Source organism: Mangifera indica, chromosome 8, assembly GCF_011075055.1.
Source record: "Mangifera indica cultivar Alphonso chromosome 8, CATAS_Mindica_2.1, whole genome shotgun sequence".
Classification (NCBI taxonomy): Eukaryota; Viridiplantae; Streptophyta; class Magnoliopsida; order Sapindales; family Anacardiaceae; genus Mangifera; species Mangifera indica.
The window spans coordinates 6,121,350-6,137,830 of NC_058144.1; the positions used below are offsets into that span (position 1 = coordinate 6,121,350).

Here is a 16,481-nt window from a genome sequence, read left to right on the forward strand (position 1 = left end):
AAATCAATATAATAATATATATTAATATAAATATATTATATACATATAGGGGTTGGAACCCTTATATGTACTGCCCAGGGTTGGCGTTAACGTCAACCGTTAATATTTTCCAGAATTTTACGCCAATGTTTGTTTTTTTTTTCTGTTAAGCACAATTTTTTTTTCAGTTTTAATCCTTAAATGCTAATTTTTTTTTCAGAAAAATCCGACTAAACGTTATCTTCTTCGATGGTCATTTCTTCCATGGTATAAAGTGGATGTGGTTGAGTTTTTTTATGAGTTGCTCTTTTTTTTTTATATCCTCACTTTGAAGAATTCTTAATCTGAATGATTCCGTTTTTTCATTCCTTGTTTTGTTTTTGAAGATGAGGATGAAGAGAGTAAGATCTCTCTGCATGATTTCAAGAAAAGGAAGAAGAAAGAAAAAAGTTACAGAGAAGAGAAGAGAGAGAATATTTGCATGATAAATTAAAGAGGGGTATTTTGGAGATATTGATTATTGTTGTGGTATATTTGTTAAAGCATTAAGATAGGTTGCATTTTTGTATACATGAAAAAAAATAGTGGTAAAAATTTCATTTTCCCTAAAATTAGCCATGGGTTCGGTTCATTTTTTACGACAACCAGCAACTCTCCACAAATTTGTTAATTCTTATTCCTCCTTATGCAAATGAAATATATGTGCAAACGTCGACTATTTAGTTTATTATTGATTGAATACAATAATCTTAATTGAAGGCTGTGTGTTTATAGTTCCATGTCAGTATTCTGGATTTTTCTGTTGTCTTTGCTACCTGTTGCTCTCTCCGGGGCTTGTTTAAGTCTGGCCAGCTCACTCATCAATTGAAAGTGAAAGTGAAGTTACAATCTGGGCTTTTATATGCAAGCAAAACCACAAATATGATGCAGCTTTCTCCTCATAAATGTAGGAGAAAGATAGGCTGTCTACCCTCTGCAATCAGCTAAGTGTGGGATAAATTGAAGATTGATGATCTGCCTGGCTCCCAGCATGCCAACTAAGAAGCCTGTCAACACTTGCGTCGACTCTCCCTACTTGGCATCAGAGGGGCCATGCACAACAATGTTCTTGCTCTGAAAATATTTACTTAATATAATGGAATTGAATGCCTTTTCAAATTATAATACATACGAAACAGAATAGCTGCCTTGCTGTTGCCTTAATCACTGTAAGATAATCTTTATAACATAAAAGGGAAAATTATTCTTTATAATATATCGAAAATATATATTAGACTTATAAATGTGAAGACTGAAACTCATATTACACAAAACTAATTATCTTGTGTTAAGGTCTAATTCGTAATACTTATATACCACTATTTTATATTCTATTCATTATATGTGACTTTTTTTTTTTTCATTTGAATCTTCAACAATTAACAGTGGAAAAAAAAAAAAAAGAATAGCAAACTGTAACAACAAACTAGCTCTGCACATGGTAGACAACAACAAAATCCCACTGCCATAGGTACTCCTGCTAACGCAAAACAAAGTCTCTATCCCTTTTGCATAACACAATCTCAGCTGAGTAACAACTGCCTCCCTTCGATTAACCAACTACACAAAACCTTTTCTAATACTCTGCCTCTCTCTGTCTTTTCCATATATTTCACAATATTGAGCAAGAATTATTATAATAGGGGTCATAGGGTCGATCAGCGGCAAACACGTAGTAAGGCACACCGCCGGGATAAGGCAAAACCTCCAGGCTCTGAATTGTTGGCCCAGTTTCCGTTGGTTTGCTTTCTTCCTTCTTATCTCCACCTCCTGCAGGACCAACGCTTACAAGCTCTGCATGCCCCACTTTCTTTCTTAGCAAACTCGTAAGAGCAACGGCGTCCATCCCGTCTCCAGTTATCTCTATCTGAGTCTTGTCATCTCCCTTTAAAGCCGCTGATTCAACTCCGGAAACCCCAACTGCAATCTTCATCGCCTTGGAGCGGGACTTTTGTCCATTCAATGAAGTAACCTTGATCACTACCTTTTGCTGCAAATAAGAAAAGCAAAATTAACACCGGAAATAAGAAACTTAATAGACGAATAATCTTATAACTAAGTTCATATATGTGTACCTTCATGGTTGTCGGTTTTTGTTGATTAAGAGAGAGGCGACCACAATTTTTTTCTTTGTTTTTACTTTGGTTAAGGATGTGAGACAGTATGCCAAAATGAGCTTTTATCTCTTGTATTTATAGCAATTCTTGCGGTCGTGACTGGTGATAAAGCAACGCGTACGCGAAGTTCCAAGCAGCTTCGAAGAAATTTGCTGACATTCAAACTTAAAACCAAGTTGGTATTCTAAAATTTAATGGCCCAAACACTTTTCCTACCCAAACTTTGATGAAATGACAATTTTCATCATTTAAGGTTAAAAAATCCATTTATTCAACTATCATCCTATTCTATTACATGAAAACAGTTACATCCACTCCCATCCCCTTCGAATGCCTCATTAGTAGTAATCAAAGTAATTAATTTTGTTATCTTAAAATGCTTGAAATAGACTAATTAATAATTGTTATGTTTTAAAAGTCTTAATAATGAATGAAATTAATTTGTTTAGGTGTTTAAACATAAACACAACATATGATAGGGATCAAGACAAGTTGACTGATAATCAAACACAAGCTAGCTGTGCACTTCGTTTTAAGAAGACAAACTGACAAAGTCTTCATAGTACCCACTCTTTGAACTTGACCGGTTCTTCAGTTTTATTTTTCCCTCTTCAACGTTCCAAATTAAATCGAAAGAAGAGGAAATTTATTTGAAGGCCAATAAAATAAAATCAAAATTCACATATTCTGATCGTGATCTTGTGGAGTTTCTTCTTCCTTTTTTAATTTTTATCATTAAACATCTCTTAATTGTTTAAAATATAAAAATATAATTTTGTAGGTGGTAAATTGAAAGTCGTTGAATCACGTGTTTTTAAGTTTACTGAAGTCAACGAAATCAACGGTTGGTGTAGCGTCATCTAATGGGGACGAGAAAGTGAGATAAAAAAAATGTTTTTTGGCCAAAGGACGATGCCCCACCCAATTTTTTGTGAAAAGACAAATATATATATATATATATATATATATATATATATATATATATATATATATATATATAGTAGCCGATAAATTGAAATATTTATCTAAAATTTAGTTTATTATCACACACCTAAAAATTATTTATTAGAGTTAAAGATAAAATTTATATTTTATCAATAATATTAAAATAATTAAAATTATGATTTATTTTTCTCTCTTATTTGAAAAACTAATAATTTATTCTCAAGATTAAGGTTTGAAAAATTCATTTTTTATTTTCTAGGGTTTGATATTCCAAAATTCGAATAATTTCTCTATCTAATGATGACTCTTCTCTCCGATATTTATCTTTCGAAAGACAAAACCTTTGTTTGGACTATGTAGGTATTGCTTAGACGACGCTTTGTCATCTAGATGAAACGTTGTCTAAAGAAAAATGATGTTTTATTGTCCAGATGTAGACGATGAACATCATCATTCATTGCTTCTTGTTATCCTTAGAAAAAGAGAGAGACTATGGTAGAGATAGTGAGCGGGTTTAGGTTGGAAATTGACAGTTATCGGTGGTGAAAAAGGTGAAGAAAAAAATTTAGGCATTTGAGGGAAAGTCAAATTTGAGTGAGGGTGTCAAAATGATAAGAACTATAGGGTTTAGTTGTAATATTAGTTTATACAAAATATTAAAGTCGATATAAAAGAGGACGAGAGTATTTTGATAGAGTAATACTATGTATATTTATTTTAGGTATATAAATATATATATACATTTATATATATCATCCCATAACTGGGTAATATTTTATCTTTAATATAAAATCATTTAATTATATGATAATATATATAAATATATATATATATATTTGTGTATCCAAAATAGATACACTTAGTTTTGTCGATTTTGATATATTAATTTGGGCTTTGAATACGTTTGTGTGACGCTTAAAACGTTTATCAGTGTCTTTACAACACTTAATTTTGGTCAACCTAATTAAATACCCTTTTAATAGTATGTTAATCATTTCATACATTATGACGAAAACTACACTATGTTTCAATTTTTTAAGGAAACAAACAACCATTTTATTCGTCTCTTAAACAAATCATTAAACTGAAAATTACAACTCATATTGAAAATTCGGACAAATCAAACGACAATAGCTCTGCATATTTCAAAGAACGGTTACTAACCAAGACTTATTTAATCGCAACCTGTGAATTTTAATTTTATGGACAATTTGCTCTAAGTCGTGCTATAGATCATCTCTCTTTGAAAATGTTTCACATGATGAACCAATTAGGGGAGTAATATGGATCAGCGTAAACCACACGGTAATCGTTGTAGTAAGGCACGCCACCTGGATAACCACTCCAAACCAGTGGTTGCACCTGCACTTCCGGCTTGGTCTCTTTTTCCGGTTCCTCTGGTTTTTCTTTCTTCTCGCCACCACCTGCAGGACCTACACTCACCAGCTCTGCATATTTCATTTTCTTTTTTAATGAAGTTGCTAGCTCAACCGTGTCCATCCCATCTCCTATTATCTCGATCTCGCTCTTGTCCGCCCCTTTTAGAGCTGCAGATTCCACACCTGCATGTGCACGAGGGTGACTTTCCAATAATTGTGAAAACAAAGACAGACCATATCGGCTAGGCTAACAGAGTTACACCAATCTCTTCTTGAATTGTTGATCGTGTCAGATGTTCCAAAAGGTTATTTGCTTTTGATAAGATCGTATGAACTTAACTAGAGCAAGTATATTTTAATCGAAAGCAAAAGTTTGTTCAATTACCTGGGGAGCCAACTACAATCTTCAGTGCTTTAGAGTAGCATTTTTGGCAATGCATGGAGACTTTGATCACCACTTTTTGCTGCAACCGATATTTAAGGGTTAACCCAAAAAAGAAAATAAAAAGAAGAAAGGAAATCTTTCTATCTTGATATGTAAGTAATGGCTAACTTACCTTCATCGTCTTGTTTTAATTGGCTAGAGAACAGAAATGAACACAAATGAAAACGCTTTGTTTACTTTTTTCAAGGGAGCAAGAAAGCTTCGAAGATACGAAGGCTTGTGGTGTGGACTATTTTCATTTTGTGTATTTATAAATGCCTCTTGAGCCAAGTAGTTGAGAGTTGGTCGCCAGAGGGGCATTGCTGCGTAGGTTCAAACTTTGAAAAGTCAGTCTTGAGTCTTTCATTGTCCCGTATGTATTAACGATGTGAAATTGGCACCTGGTGTGAAATTTCTTCCAATGAAAGAGTTATAAACGTGATATTAATTGTAATTTATTGTCACTTGTAACCTTTAGACGTAAGGAGACCATGTGTTACACGAATTATGTTCAAGTTCATATTATGACATTGACAGATGACTGAAAGTCTAATTAATGAGGCTGCTTGAGGGCCTTCTGCTGCTGGCTGGGGCCTGAGGAGGGTCTAAGCAGACGAGTTAATTGCCTTGCAATTACAAAAATTAATAAATTAATCTTACTGATCAATACAATCCTACCAGAAGAGATTTTGCGTGAATAACGCGAAAGAAAACCAATCCCCATTTACCAATCTAAAATTAAAAAAGAAAAAAAAAAAAAGACTTGACAATAGATAGTTATAGTGTTCATATTATGAATCTGACTTAGAGGAATTCAAATGAACAATTTGTCAAAATATGAAATGATATTAGAATAGACAGACATATGACTGATCCCGGCAGACACGCGATTGACTTACAAGTCAACTTGACTTGGTCATAGCCATTGTTAACTTCTTTTATTCCTGGATGGCCCACAGCTCAGCCCAAAGCTAAAAAACAAAAATCCCACATGGAAGAGCCGGTTAATTACTGTGGCAAACCAGGCTAGGCCTATGGACTATTCAGATCAGGCCACAGATCTATAGATCGGCATGACTCAACTCGGTATTATTCAAAATTTTTTTAAACAATTATAATATAATATAATTAATTAATTAATTGATAATTATGATATAAAAAATAAGAATTTATATTTGAAAAAATGAATTGAGTTCTTTGAATTAATGATCAATCTCGTATATACGAGATAATTTAAATTTTAGTTTAGTTAAAACAAGTTACTTAACTTTTATTTATAATAAATAAAAGAAGTGAATAATTTTATTTTTTTAGATGTGCAACTCCTTACAAATTGAAAAGGTTTCACATTTAAAAGAGTGTAATCACTCATTCCTTTCACTTACTATAAATAAAACGTTAAACAAAATGAAAGGTTTAACCATATTCAAGTTTTGGATTTTACATTATTAAAACTGATGATGAGAATTCAACTTATTTATTATAAATAAATTTATCTTATTTTTAATTATAATTTAATTTCCTAACATGTCTTTTTTATTAAAAAACATAATTTAGATAAATTATTTAATAAAAAATTATTTTTTTAATTAAAGTTAATGAGACGACCTGTTACTATAGGATCGGGTTGTAAGCCTCAAACTTTCTCTGGGTCGGTCTGACCAACAAGACCCACTATTGTGTGAGCTTTAGGCTCAACCTAATCCCTAGGTTAGATGGGCTTATTGATGCAAACTCGACACTACCTACCACCACATCTAATTTCATTTGTTCCAAATATTAGTCTCTGTTTTGAGGATAATAAATCTATACATAAGTTTTGGATTAGATTTTTGGGCTTATGATACTTAAATCATCTATTAAAAGTCACATTTTTTTATATTGTATATCATGTGTTATACCGTATCATAGGATATGTTTTTTTTTTAAATAATATCAATTTTTTAATAAAATAAAAAATTTAATTAACACACCATTATTATGAAAAATATTACAAACATTTTAAAAATTTTTATATACATTTCTATTACATCTTTATTTACTCTAAAAAATTTTAATTTATATTAATAATTTATATTATATTATATAGTATAATATATCTATTACATCATATTAATTCGATATAATTTTAAATGTATTTATATTTTTTATATAATATAGTATTAGAAGAATTATATTTGTTATAACCATAATTTAGTTAACCATAGAATTGATAAGCAACTCTGCACAGGCAGAAGTTTGATCTAAAAATTAATAAATTACTAATTCCAATAAGCGAAGAAGACCAAAATTTTGTTTATTCTTTTTTACTCTTTATTCAAATAAAATCAATGTGCAAACGTCCACTGTATTGTTTATTATTGATTAAATACAATATCAGTCTTAATTAGAGGCTCTGTGTTTGCAGTTCCACGTCAGTATTCTGGATTTTTCTGTTGTCTTTGGCTACCTGTTGCTCTCTCGGGGACTAGTTTAAGTTTGGCCACTTCACTCATCAACTGAAAGTGAAAGTGAAGTTACAATCTGGGCTAATACACACAAGTAAAACCACAAATATGATGCAGCTTTCTCCTCATAAAATTAGGAGAAAGATAGCCTGTCGACCCTCTGCAGTCAGCCGAGTGTGGGATAAATTGAAGATTGATGATCTGCCTGGCTCCCTGCATGCCAACTAAGAAGCCTGTTGACAGTTGCGTCGACTCTCCCTACTTGGCATCAGAGGAGCCATGCAGCTCCACCAATCAGGTTAGATTTTACCTTCAACACCTCAGTCTATGCACTAGAATGTTCTTGTTTTGAAACTTTATAGTTAATTTAATGGAATTGAATACCTATTCAAGGTGTTTATTCGTATCTTTTCTTTACATGACCACTTGTTTCTTAATCTTACATTCATAGCAGAGGACTGTAGAAAGAAACAGGGGAGAAATTTATCTGCCAAAAAAACAGAGTAGCTGCCTTGATCTTGCCTTAATTACCCTATGAATTATCAACAGTTAATAATTTTCATTTCAAAGAGAATTATGTATACTTCCCCTTATATTTGAAATTTAGATGAAAAGGTAATCTTTGTAACATAAAGAGGAGAATTATTCTTTATTGAAAAAGAACATGGTAAACAACAACAAAATCCCAAAGCCATATGTGCTTCTGCTAACACAAATCAAAGTCTCTATTCCTTTTGTCCAACACAATTTCAGCTGAGTAACAATTGCCTCCCTTCGATTAACCAACTACACACAAAGCATTCTCTAGTACTCTGCCTCTCTCTGTCTTTTCCATATATTTCACATGATTGAGCAAGAATTGTAATAGGGGTCATAGGGTCGATCAGCGGCAAACGCGTAGTGAGGCACACCGCCGGGATAAGGCCAGACCTCCAGGGCTCTGAATTTTTGGCCCAGTTTCCGTTGGTTTGCTTTCGTCTTTCTTATCTCCACCCCCTGCAGGACCAACGCTTACAAGCTCTGCATACCCCTCTTTCTTTCTTAGCAAACTCGTAAGAGCAACGGCGTCCATCCCGTCTCCAGTTATCTCTATCTGAGTCTTGTAATCTTCCTTTGAAGCCGCTGATTCAACGCCGGAAACCCAAGCTGCAATCTTCATCGCCTTGAAGAGTGACTTCTGTCCATTCATTGAAGTAACCTTGATCACTACCTTTTGCTGCAAATAAGTAAGAAAAACAAAATTAACTCCGGAAATAAGAAACTTAATAGACGGATAATCTTACCACTAAGTTCATATATGTGTACCCTCATGGTTGTCGGTTTTTGTTGATTAAGAGAAAGGCAACCACTAGTTTTTTTTCACTTAGTTTTGAATGTGTGGGACAGCATGCCGATATGAGCTTTTATCTATTGTACTTGGGGAACTCTTGTGGTTGTGATAAGGCAACGCATACCCGAAGTTCCGAGTAGCTTCGAAGAAATTTGTTGACCGCAGGATGTGTTCAAACTTAAAACCAAGGGTCAGAATACTGTACTAAAAAGGTCCAATCAATACGTCGCACCCGAACTTTCACAAAACTTTGATGAATACTTATTTCTGTCCTTAAGTTTGAAAAGTCCATTTATCCCTCTATCATATACTTTGGCTAATAAAAATGATTTTGTAGAAAGAAAAAAATGTTATTTTCCGTTATGTAATTTTCTTAAGAAGGAATGTTAAAGAAAGAAGAACAAGAAGTTGTGAAAAAAAAGGTATGATAAAGGAAAGCACAAGCTTTCTACTTCTATTTACAGAAGTAAATTACTATAGAAGAAGAAGTAAATTTTTTAAATTTAAATAATAACAAAATTAGTTTATTAAAGTTAGGGTGGTAAATAATCATTCGACTATTTAATAATAATAATAATGATAATAAATCAAAAGCACTACCATGTGTACATATTTTGTATACGATTGAGAATATAGATTTTTAAAATCACATTTATATATTCATCTTAATATTTAAATGTATATACATAATTTTATTAATAAATTAATTATTTATACAAATAATTAATCAAATACTTTTTGGCCAAAAGACTTAACCACTCTTTTTGATGTCTTCTTTTGCTGTCTCTCTCTTTTAGTGCTTTCTTTCCTTTTGATAGTTTCTTTCTTTATATTGCCTTTTCTCCCTTTGTTTAAGAAAAAAAATTATCTTTCCAAATAAAGTCGAGACTATTGTTATAGTGTTTATATTATGAATTTGATTTAAAAGGAATAAAAATGAATAGTTTGGTCAGCAGTCATAACATAGACAGTCTGAGCTTGTGGAAGCAAAATATAAAATACTATTGTAATAACATGCTGCTGGTCCATTACTTCACTTTACGCTCTGGATTGGTAATTTTAAATTGACATAATGTACAATTTAGTTTACTAAAAAGTAGATTATTTTGTCGTTTTTGTTAGATAATGACACACATACAATTGACCTATCAAGTCAACTTGACTTGGTCATATTCATTATTAACTTCTTTCGTTCAGTCTATTCCAAAGATTGGAGTGTGTTTCGGGGAAGATAAATCCATGCATAAAATTAGCCATGGGTTTGGTTCATTTTTTACGACAACCAGCAACTCTCCACAAATTTGTTAATTCTTATTCCTCCTTATGCAAATGAAATATATGTGCAAACGTCGACTATTTAGTTTATTATTGATTGAATACAATAATCTTAATTAAAGGCTGTGTGTTTATAGTTCCATGTCAGTATTCTGGATTTTTCTGTTGTCTTTGCTACCTGTTGCTCTCTCCGGGACTTGTTTAAGTCTGGCCACCTCACTCATCAATTGAAAGTGAAAGTAAAGTTACAATCTGGGCTTTTATGTGCAAGCAAAACCACAAATATGATGCAGCTTTCTCCTCATAAATGTAGGAGAAAGATAGGCTGTCTACCCTCTGCAATCAGCTAAGTGTGGGATAAATTGAAGATTGATGATCTGCCTGGCTCCCCTGCATGCCAACTAAGAAGCCTGTCAACACTTGCGTCGACTCTCCCTACTTGACATCAGAGGGGCCATGCACAAGAATGTTCTTGCTCTGAAAATATTTACTTAATGTAATGGAATTGAATGCCTTTTCAAATTACAATACATATGAAACAGAATAGCTGCCTTGCTGTTGCCTTAATCACTGTAAGATAATCTTTATAACATAAAAGGGAAAATTATTCTTTATACCATTTGAAAATATATATTTAACTTACAAATATGAAAATTGAAATTCATATTACATAAAATCAATTGATTTATATTAAAATCCAATCCACAACATTTATATACCACTCTCTTATATTTTATTCACTACATATGAGACTCTTTTTCTTCTTTTTTATTTGAGTCTCCAATAATTAACAGTGAAAAAAAAAAAAGATAGCAAACTGTAACAACAAACTAGCTCTGCACATGGTAGACAACAACAAAATCCCACTGCCATAGATACTGCTGCAAACGCAAAACAAAGTCTCTATCCCTTTTGTATAACACAATCTCAGCTGAGTAACAATTGCCTCCCTTCGATTAACCAACTACACACAAAACCTTCTCTAATACTCTGCCTCTCTCTGTCTTTTCCATATATTTCACATGATTGAGCAAGAATTATTATAATAGGGGTCATAGGGTCGATCAGCGGCAAACACGTAGTAATGCACACCGCCGGGATAAGGCAAAACCTCCAGGCTCTGAATTGTTGGCCCAGTTTCCGTTGGTTTGCTTTCTTCCTTGTTATCTCCACCTCCCGCAGGAGCAACGCTTACAAGCTCTGCATGCCCCACTTTCTTTCTTAGCAAATTCGTAAGAGCAACGGCGTCCATCCCGTCTCCAGTTATCTCTATCTGAGTCTTGTCATCTCCCTTTAAAGCCGCTGATTCAACTCCGGAAACCCCAACTGCAATCTTCATCGCCTTGGAGCGGGACTTTTGTCCATTCAATGAAGTAACCTTGATCACTACCTTTTGCTGCAAATAAGTAAGAAAAGCAAAATTAACACCGGAAATAAGAAACTTTATAGACGAATAATCTTATTACTAAGTTCATATATGCGTACCTTCATGGTTGTCGGTTTTTGTTGATTAAGAGACAGGCGACCACAATTTTTTTCTTTGTTTTTACTTTGGTTAAGGATGTGAGACAGTATGCCAAAATGAGCTTTTATCTCTTGTATTTATAGCAATTCTTGCGGTCGTGACTGGTGATAAACAACGCGTACGCGAAGTTCCAAGCAGCTTCGAAGAAATTTGCTGACATTCAAACTTAAAACCAAGTTGGTATTCTAAAATTTAATGGCCCAAATACTTTGTCCCACCCAAACTTTGATGAAAAGACATTTTCATCATTTAAGGTTAAAAAATCCATTTATTCAACTATCATCCTATTCTATTACATGAAAACAGTTACATCCACTCCCATCCCCTTCGAATGCCTCATTAGTAGTAATCAAAGTAATTAATTTTGTTATCTTAAAATGCTTGAAATAGACTAATTAATAATTGTTATGTTTTAAAAGTCTTAATAATGAATGAAATTAATTTGTTTAGGTGTTGAAACATAAACACAACATATGATAAGGATCAAGACAAGTTGACTGATAATCAAACACAAGCTAGCAGTGCACTTCGTTTTAAGAAGACAAACTGACAAAGTCTTCACAGTACCCACTCTTTGAACTTGACCGGTTCTTCAGTTTTATTCTGATCGTGATCTTGTGGAGTTTCTTCTTCCTTTTTTAATTTTTATCATTAAACATCTCTTAATTGTTTAAAATATAAAGTTATAATTTTGTAGGTGATAAATTGAAACTCGTTGAATCACGTGTTTTTAAGTTTACTGAAGTCAACGAAATCAACGATTGGTGTAGCGTCATCTGATGGGGACGGAAAAGCGATGGCTGATGAGATAAAATATTTTGGCCAAAGGGCAATGTCCCACCCAATTTTTGGTGAAAAGACCATATATATATATATATATATATATATATATATATATATATATATATATATATATATATATGTAGGGTAGTTGACGAAGTCAAATATTTATATAAAATTTAGTTTGTTATCACCTACCTAAAAATTATTTATTAGTGTTAAAAGTAAAATTTATATTTTATTAATAATATTAAAATAATTAAAATTATATCTCATTTTTCTCTCTTATTTAAAATAATAATAATTTATTCTTAAGATTAAGATTTGAAAAATTCACTTTTTATTATCTAGGGTTTGATATCTCAAAATCTGATTATTTTCTCTAGCTAATAATGACTCTCCTCTCCGATATTTATCTTTCGAAAGACAAAACCTTTGTCTGGACTATGTAGGTATTGTTAGACGACGTTTTATCATCTAGACGAAGTGTTGTCTAAAGAAAAATGATGTTTCATTATCCAAATCTAGATGATGAATATCATCCTTTATTACTTCTTGTCATCCTTAGGAAAAGAGAGAGATGACGGTAGAGATAGTGAGTGAGTCTAGGTTGGAAATTGACGGTCGCCAGTGGTGAAAAAGGTAAAGATAAAAAATTTAGGGATTTGAGGGGAAGTCACTTTTTAAAGATAAGGTATGAGATAAAATATTAATTTTTAAAACTTATAAGAGAAAATAAAATAAAATTATATATTTTTTAATATTATTATTAAAATATCATTTTATTATTATTTTTAACGATAATTTTAATAAAAATTTAAAGATAAATGGATGATTGATTTTTTATACTGTCATAGATATATTTTTAAAATTAAACTAAAATTTAGATAAAAAATAGTTGTAATTAATTATTGAGATAAGTTGTTAGAAAGCTATATGAATTGAATTAGATAGTAATATAATAATTGCCAACATGATCCCACCCGGTCAACGTCTCCCCATGAGCTCATTTCTTTCATTAAATTATAAAAAATGGGATCTTCGCCCCACTTCTGGAAAGAGGATTCGATGAAATAATTAGAGGCGAAGTTAGGAACGCGGATTTTAAAAGGATCATCTCTGCCACACACCCACTAAAAGACCTTTGTATTTTAATTAATTACTAAAATACCATTAATGTTTAAAACCCAATTTTAATTCATTTTTTTTCCCAAACTCTTTCAGCATCCAAAATCAATGCTATTTTATGTGCAGAAAACATGTGAAATTTTATCTTATTCACCACTCAATTTTACATTAGGTGAAGTTTAATTTTGATTACAATACATATTGTCAACTTTGTTATACGTTATCTACATGTGTTATCCATACTGAAATTGGTTAGAACTGAATATTTGATTGGGCGAAAATGGTATAGTTTGTTGAAACTGAGCTGAGATTATCACCAACAGTCGCATTTTTCTGATCAAAATTATCAGCAAGTGATTGTGTGGAGCTTGATACGAGACAGAACTTGAAGATAAATGTATGTCGAATAGGGAATTGTTGATTACTCTTGATTCCCCCACCTCTCTTGTTATGGTGGCCTGGGTAGTCTTCTTTACTAAACGCCACCTTCTCTTTCAAAACAAGTCCTGATTTGTCTGCGCGCTTCACCAAATTCCATTCATTGTAAGGGTGATGATCCATCTCTCGCGCACTCTTGAAGAATGACTCCACAAGCCTTTTGTTCTTCCTGTTAAAATTATTGCATCAAAAACACAATAAAATTAACAAACCAGGAACAAATTTAACTTCTGTACATGTAAATTTCGTCTCTGTCACATGATTGATAAGTACACTGTCTGGGTCACGCAAGCCACTGTAATGACCCGCATGAGGAAAGTTGAAAATTATAACATCAAATTTCATGCCAATTAGATATGGATGTTCATTCATGTCATACACGTTCACTTCATGAAAAATTGAACATCAAGTATTCCAAGTGTGCTGTACTACTCCAATACTTCGTCTCTCAAGTTTCTGCTATATCGGAATCAGCAAATAAAATCTGAGTTAATAAGCAGATAATAATCTCTACATTTCAGCTTTGTATTGTACGTTCGGAGTCGAGGGATGTGGCAACCATGTTAGTGGCAGAGGCAAAAGCTCTGGCTAAACAAGCAGAAAATGAAAAGTCCCCTTCTTCACCAAGTAATATCTTTTGCTTGCTATTGTAGTGGTTAATCCTTCTCACTTTCTTACTCATCTTGCGCTAATTCCTCCAAAACTTGTTAATTGATTAACATTTATACTAACATTCTGGGGAACTGAAGAGAATGTGAGCATTAGGTGATAAAAATGTACGTTATGTACAGTCTCCAAAAGCTCAATGAATCATGAATCATGAAACGCAGACCGAGGCAGGAATTTGCACAGCCGGGTCTCCTAGATATTTGATGCAATACATCCTTCCTTCATTAGATCAGCCATTGTTGGACGGTTCACATTCGGCATATGTGCCAGTCTACTAAAAAAATTCAAAGCTGACGATAGTTTTAGACACGCAACAACTTCCCCCCTTAATTTTTATATTATATAATTTCAACCAAAATTTAACTCCGTTAATTTGTTGCTTAAAGGTTACACTTTTATAGATCTTATGGTGTGTTCTCATTTGTTCTATGGTACTGGAATTTGAGAACCAAGAAGCTATGGCCAGTTCTGAAGATTGTGGTGTTAGTAGTGTCGCCACTGCTTCTGATTCTTCGGCCAATTATTGGAACAACTGGAACTGGAAGTCTGTTAGGTGGAATAAGCAATGGATTTTCACTCCCCTTCTTGTAACTTTCGAGGCTGCTGGAAATGTTACAGACAAATTCTGCCACTGCTTTGTTGTGACATTTTCTCTTTCTTTGTTTATTTCCAAGATGGAAGTAGCTTTGTGGTTGGAATAAGCTATGAATTAACTGTAAAATCTGATATTTGGCACCGGATATCGGGGTGGTTGTTTATCCACTATCAAAGGAAGCTGCACAAACCTGCAAGATTTTATACACTTTTGCTTCACTCATACGCTTCCTACATGGATGAGCTAAGTGAGAAAGTGGCAAGGATGAGATGCCTATGGACATAAAGTAAGAACTTTTCGCTCATTATGCCTTAAACACCGAGCAGAAGAAATATTAATAAATCTTTCAGGTATTTTCTGTTTAGTCTTTACCAGGTGAGCCTAGTTGGAGTGCTGGTAGAATTGTCTTTGATAATAGTTGTTGCTCTGTGGAAAGGTCCATACATGTTATTTAAAGGATGGAAATCATGGAAGAGGCTATTGGAGGACCGATTGGCAGAGAAGGACACTAGTTGGAGACAGTTTGCGTCCCATTAGCTGGTCTTGCAATTCTCTTATGGCCTCTGGCTGTGGTAGCTGCTATAATCTCCAGCTTCTTTCTTGGACTTTATGCTGGAGTATTATTGTTCAACAGGTCTTCAGGAGTTGCCTTCTCTGTATTCAATCTCATCAAATCAAAATCTTCTCTTCTTCCTCACCACTACTCTCTTTATGTCTCTCTTTCTCATACACCACCCGCTGTGGAAACCACACCAAAACACCATCACCAAGACGACAACCTTAAACTCAATTGGAGGAACGTTGAACTCTACAATTGAAGCCAATAGCTCAATTGGAAGCGCGGATTGGAAGATAGAGATGAAACTGTAATGTATCATCTCAAATGTATCACCTCAACAATACAATTATGAAAATAGACAAATTCACTGATACCATGTAAAAACTAAAACAAAATTCCGTTAAGAAAAGATGTAAATTTATTTAGCTTCAAAGGTAAAAAATATCACAAAATTAGTAAGCCAATCAATATACATATTATTATTATTATTTTGCTATGTGATTTATGTTTTGCCTTTAATCGTAAAATAGAATAGGAATATTTACAAAATTATTACCAAGAAAAGTAAGGATTTATTTTTAAAAAATGACTGGGCTGGTACTGTAAGACTTCCTAATATAAGTCATATGACATCAGAAAGTATAATATTTTCAATGAATAAAAAATATTGAGTCGAGTTTCTATCACGTTTGTAAAATCTTAATTTATTTAATATACTGATTATAGATCTGTTTACTATACCTCAAATTTATCTATTCAATCAATATAAACGAATCTCTAGTTACTTATAAAAAAAAATAATGAGACAAGTCAAGATTGACTTGAAATCATGTATTAACAAGTTTAAATTTT

General features: G+C 32.9%; 5 protein-coding genes and 1 pseudogene across 6 annotated transcripts; 1 reads left to right on the forward strand and 5 right to left on the reverse strand.

Annotated features, from left to right (window-relative positions):
- Positions 1-1,457: 1,457 nt before the first annotated feature.
- LOC123224343 (heavy metal-associated isoprenylated plant protein 16-like) lies at positions 1,458-2,207 on the reverse strand. The gene is made up of 2 exons (XM_044647979.1): positions 2,094-2,207; positions 1,458-2,008 (listed from the first exon to the last, which is right to left on the reverse strand). The coding sequence occupies exons 1-2, from the start codon at positions 2,097-2,099 to the stop codon at positions 1,631-1,633; spliced, it is 384 nt and encodes a 127-aa protein (XP_044503914.1). The 5' UTR covers positions 2,100-2,207; the 3' UTR covers positions 1,458-1,630.
- Positions 2,208-4,111: 1,904 nt separating this feature from the next.
- Positions 4,112-5,147, reverse strand: LOC123224342 (heavy metal-associated isoprenylated plant protein 43-like). The gene is made up of 3 exons (XM_044647978.1): positions 5,017-5,147; positions 4,845-4,923; positions 4,112-4,642 (listed from the first exon to the last, which is right to left on the reverse strand). Exons 1-3 carry the CDS (start codon positions 5,020-5,022, stop codon positions 4,335-4,337), a joined length of 393 nt encoding a protein of 130 aa, XP_044503913.1. The 5' UTR covers positions 5,023-5,147; the 3' UTR covers positions 4,112-4,334.
- A 2,804-nt stretch (positions 5,148-7,951) lies between these two features.
- LOC123222945 (heavy metal-associated isoprenylated plant protein 16-like) lies at positions 7,952-8,782 on the reverse strand. 2 transcript variants are annotated; one of them, XM_044645974.1, is made up of 2 exons: positions 8,636-8,782; positions 7,952-8,546 (listed from the first exon to the last, which is right to left on the reverse strand). In XM_044645974.1, exons 1-2 carry the CDS (start codon positions 8,639-8,641, stop codon positions 8,214-8,216), a joined length of 339 nt encoding a protein of 112 aa, XP_044501909.1. In that variant the 5' UTR covers positions 8,642-8,782; the 3' UTR covers positions 7,952-8,213. The 2 variants fall into 2 exon arrangements, with proteins under 2 accessions (XP_044501909.1, XP_044501907.1); XM_044645972.1 differs by having other exon boundaries at positions 8,614-8,738.
- A 1,998-nt stretch (positions 8,783-10,780) lies between these two features.
- LOC123224165 (heavy metal-associated isoprenylated plant protein 16-like) lies at positions 10,781-11,536 on the reverse strand. The gene is made up of 2 exons (XM_044647732.1): positions 11,421-11,536; positions 10,781-11,331 (listed from the first exon to the last, which is right to left on the reverse strand). The coding sequence occupies exons 1-2, from the start codon at positions 11,424-11,426 to the stop codon at positions 10,954-10,956; spliced, it is 384 nt and encodes a 127-aa protein (XP_044503667.1). The 5' UTR covers positions 11,427-11,536; the 3' UTR covers positions 10,781-10,953.
- Positions 11,537-13,620: 2,084 nt separating this feature from the next.
- On the reverse strand, positions 13,621-14,488 carry LOC123223443. Its single transcript, XM_044646609.1, has 3 exons — positions 14,341-14,488; positions 14,080-14,101; positions 13,621-13,975 (listed from the first exon to the last, which is right to left on the reverse strand). Exons 1-3 carry the CDS (start codon positions 14,486-14,488, stop codon positions 13,621-13,623), a joined length of 525 nt encoding a protein of 174 aa, XP_044502544.1.
- Positions 14,489-14,618: 130 nt separating this feature from the next.
- Positions 14,619-15,888, forward strand: LOC123223444 (annotated as a pseudogene).
- Positions 15,889-16,481: the final 593 nt, after the last annotated feature.

Coding starts and splice junctions, on each gene's coding strand:
- LOC123224342 (XM_044647978.1), bottom strand. Junction 4,643..4,844: donor GATTGTAGTTGGCTCCCCAG/GTAATTGAACAA, acceptor GTGCACATGCAG/GTGTGGAATCTGCAGCTCTA.
- LOC123223443 (XM_044646609.1), bottom strand. CDS start 14,488: ATGAGTAAGAAAGTGAGAAGGATTAACCACTACAATAGCAAGCAAAAG. Junction 14,102..14,340: donor CACATCCCTCGACTCCGAAC/GTACAATACAAA, acceptor GGGTCATTACAG/TGGCTTGCGTGACCCAGACA. Junction 13,976..14,079: donor GCTTGCGTGACCCAGACAGT/GTACTTATCAAT, acceptor TAATTTTAACAG/GAAGAACAAAAGGCTTGTGG.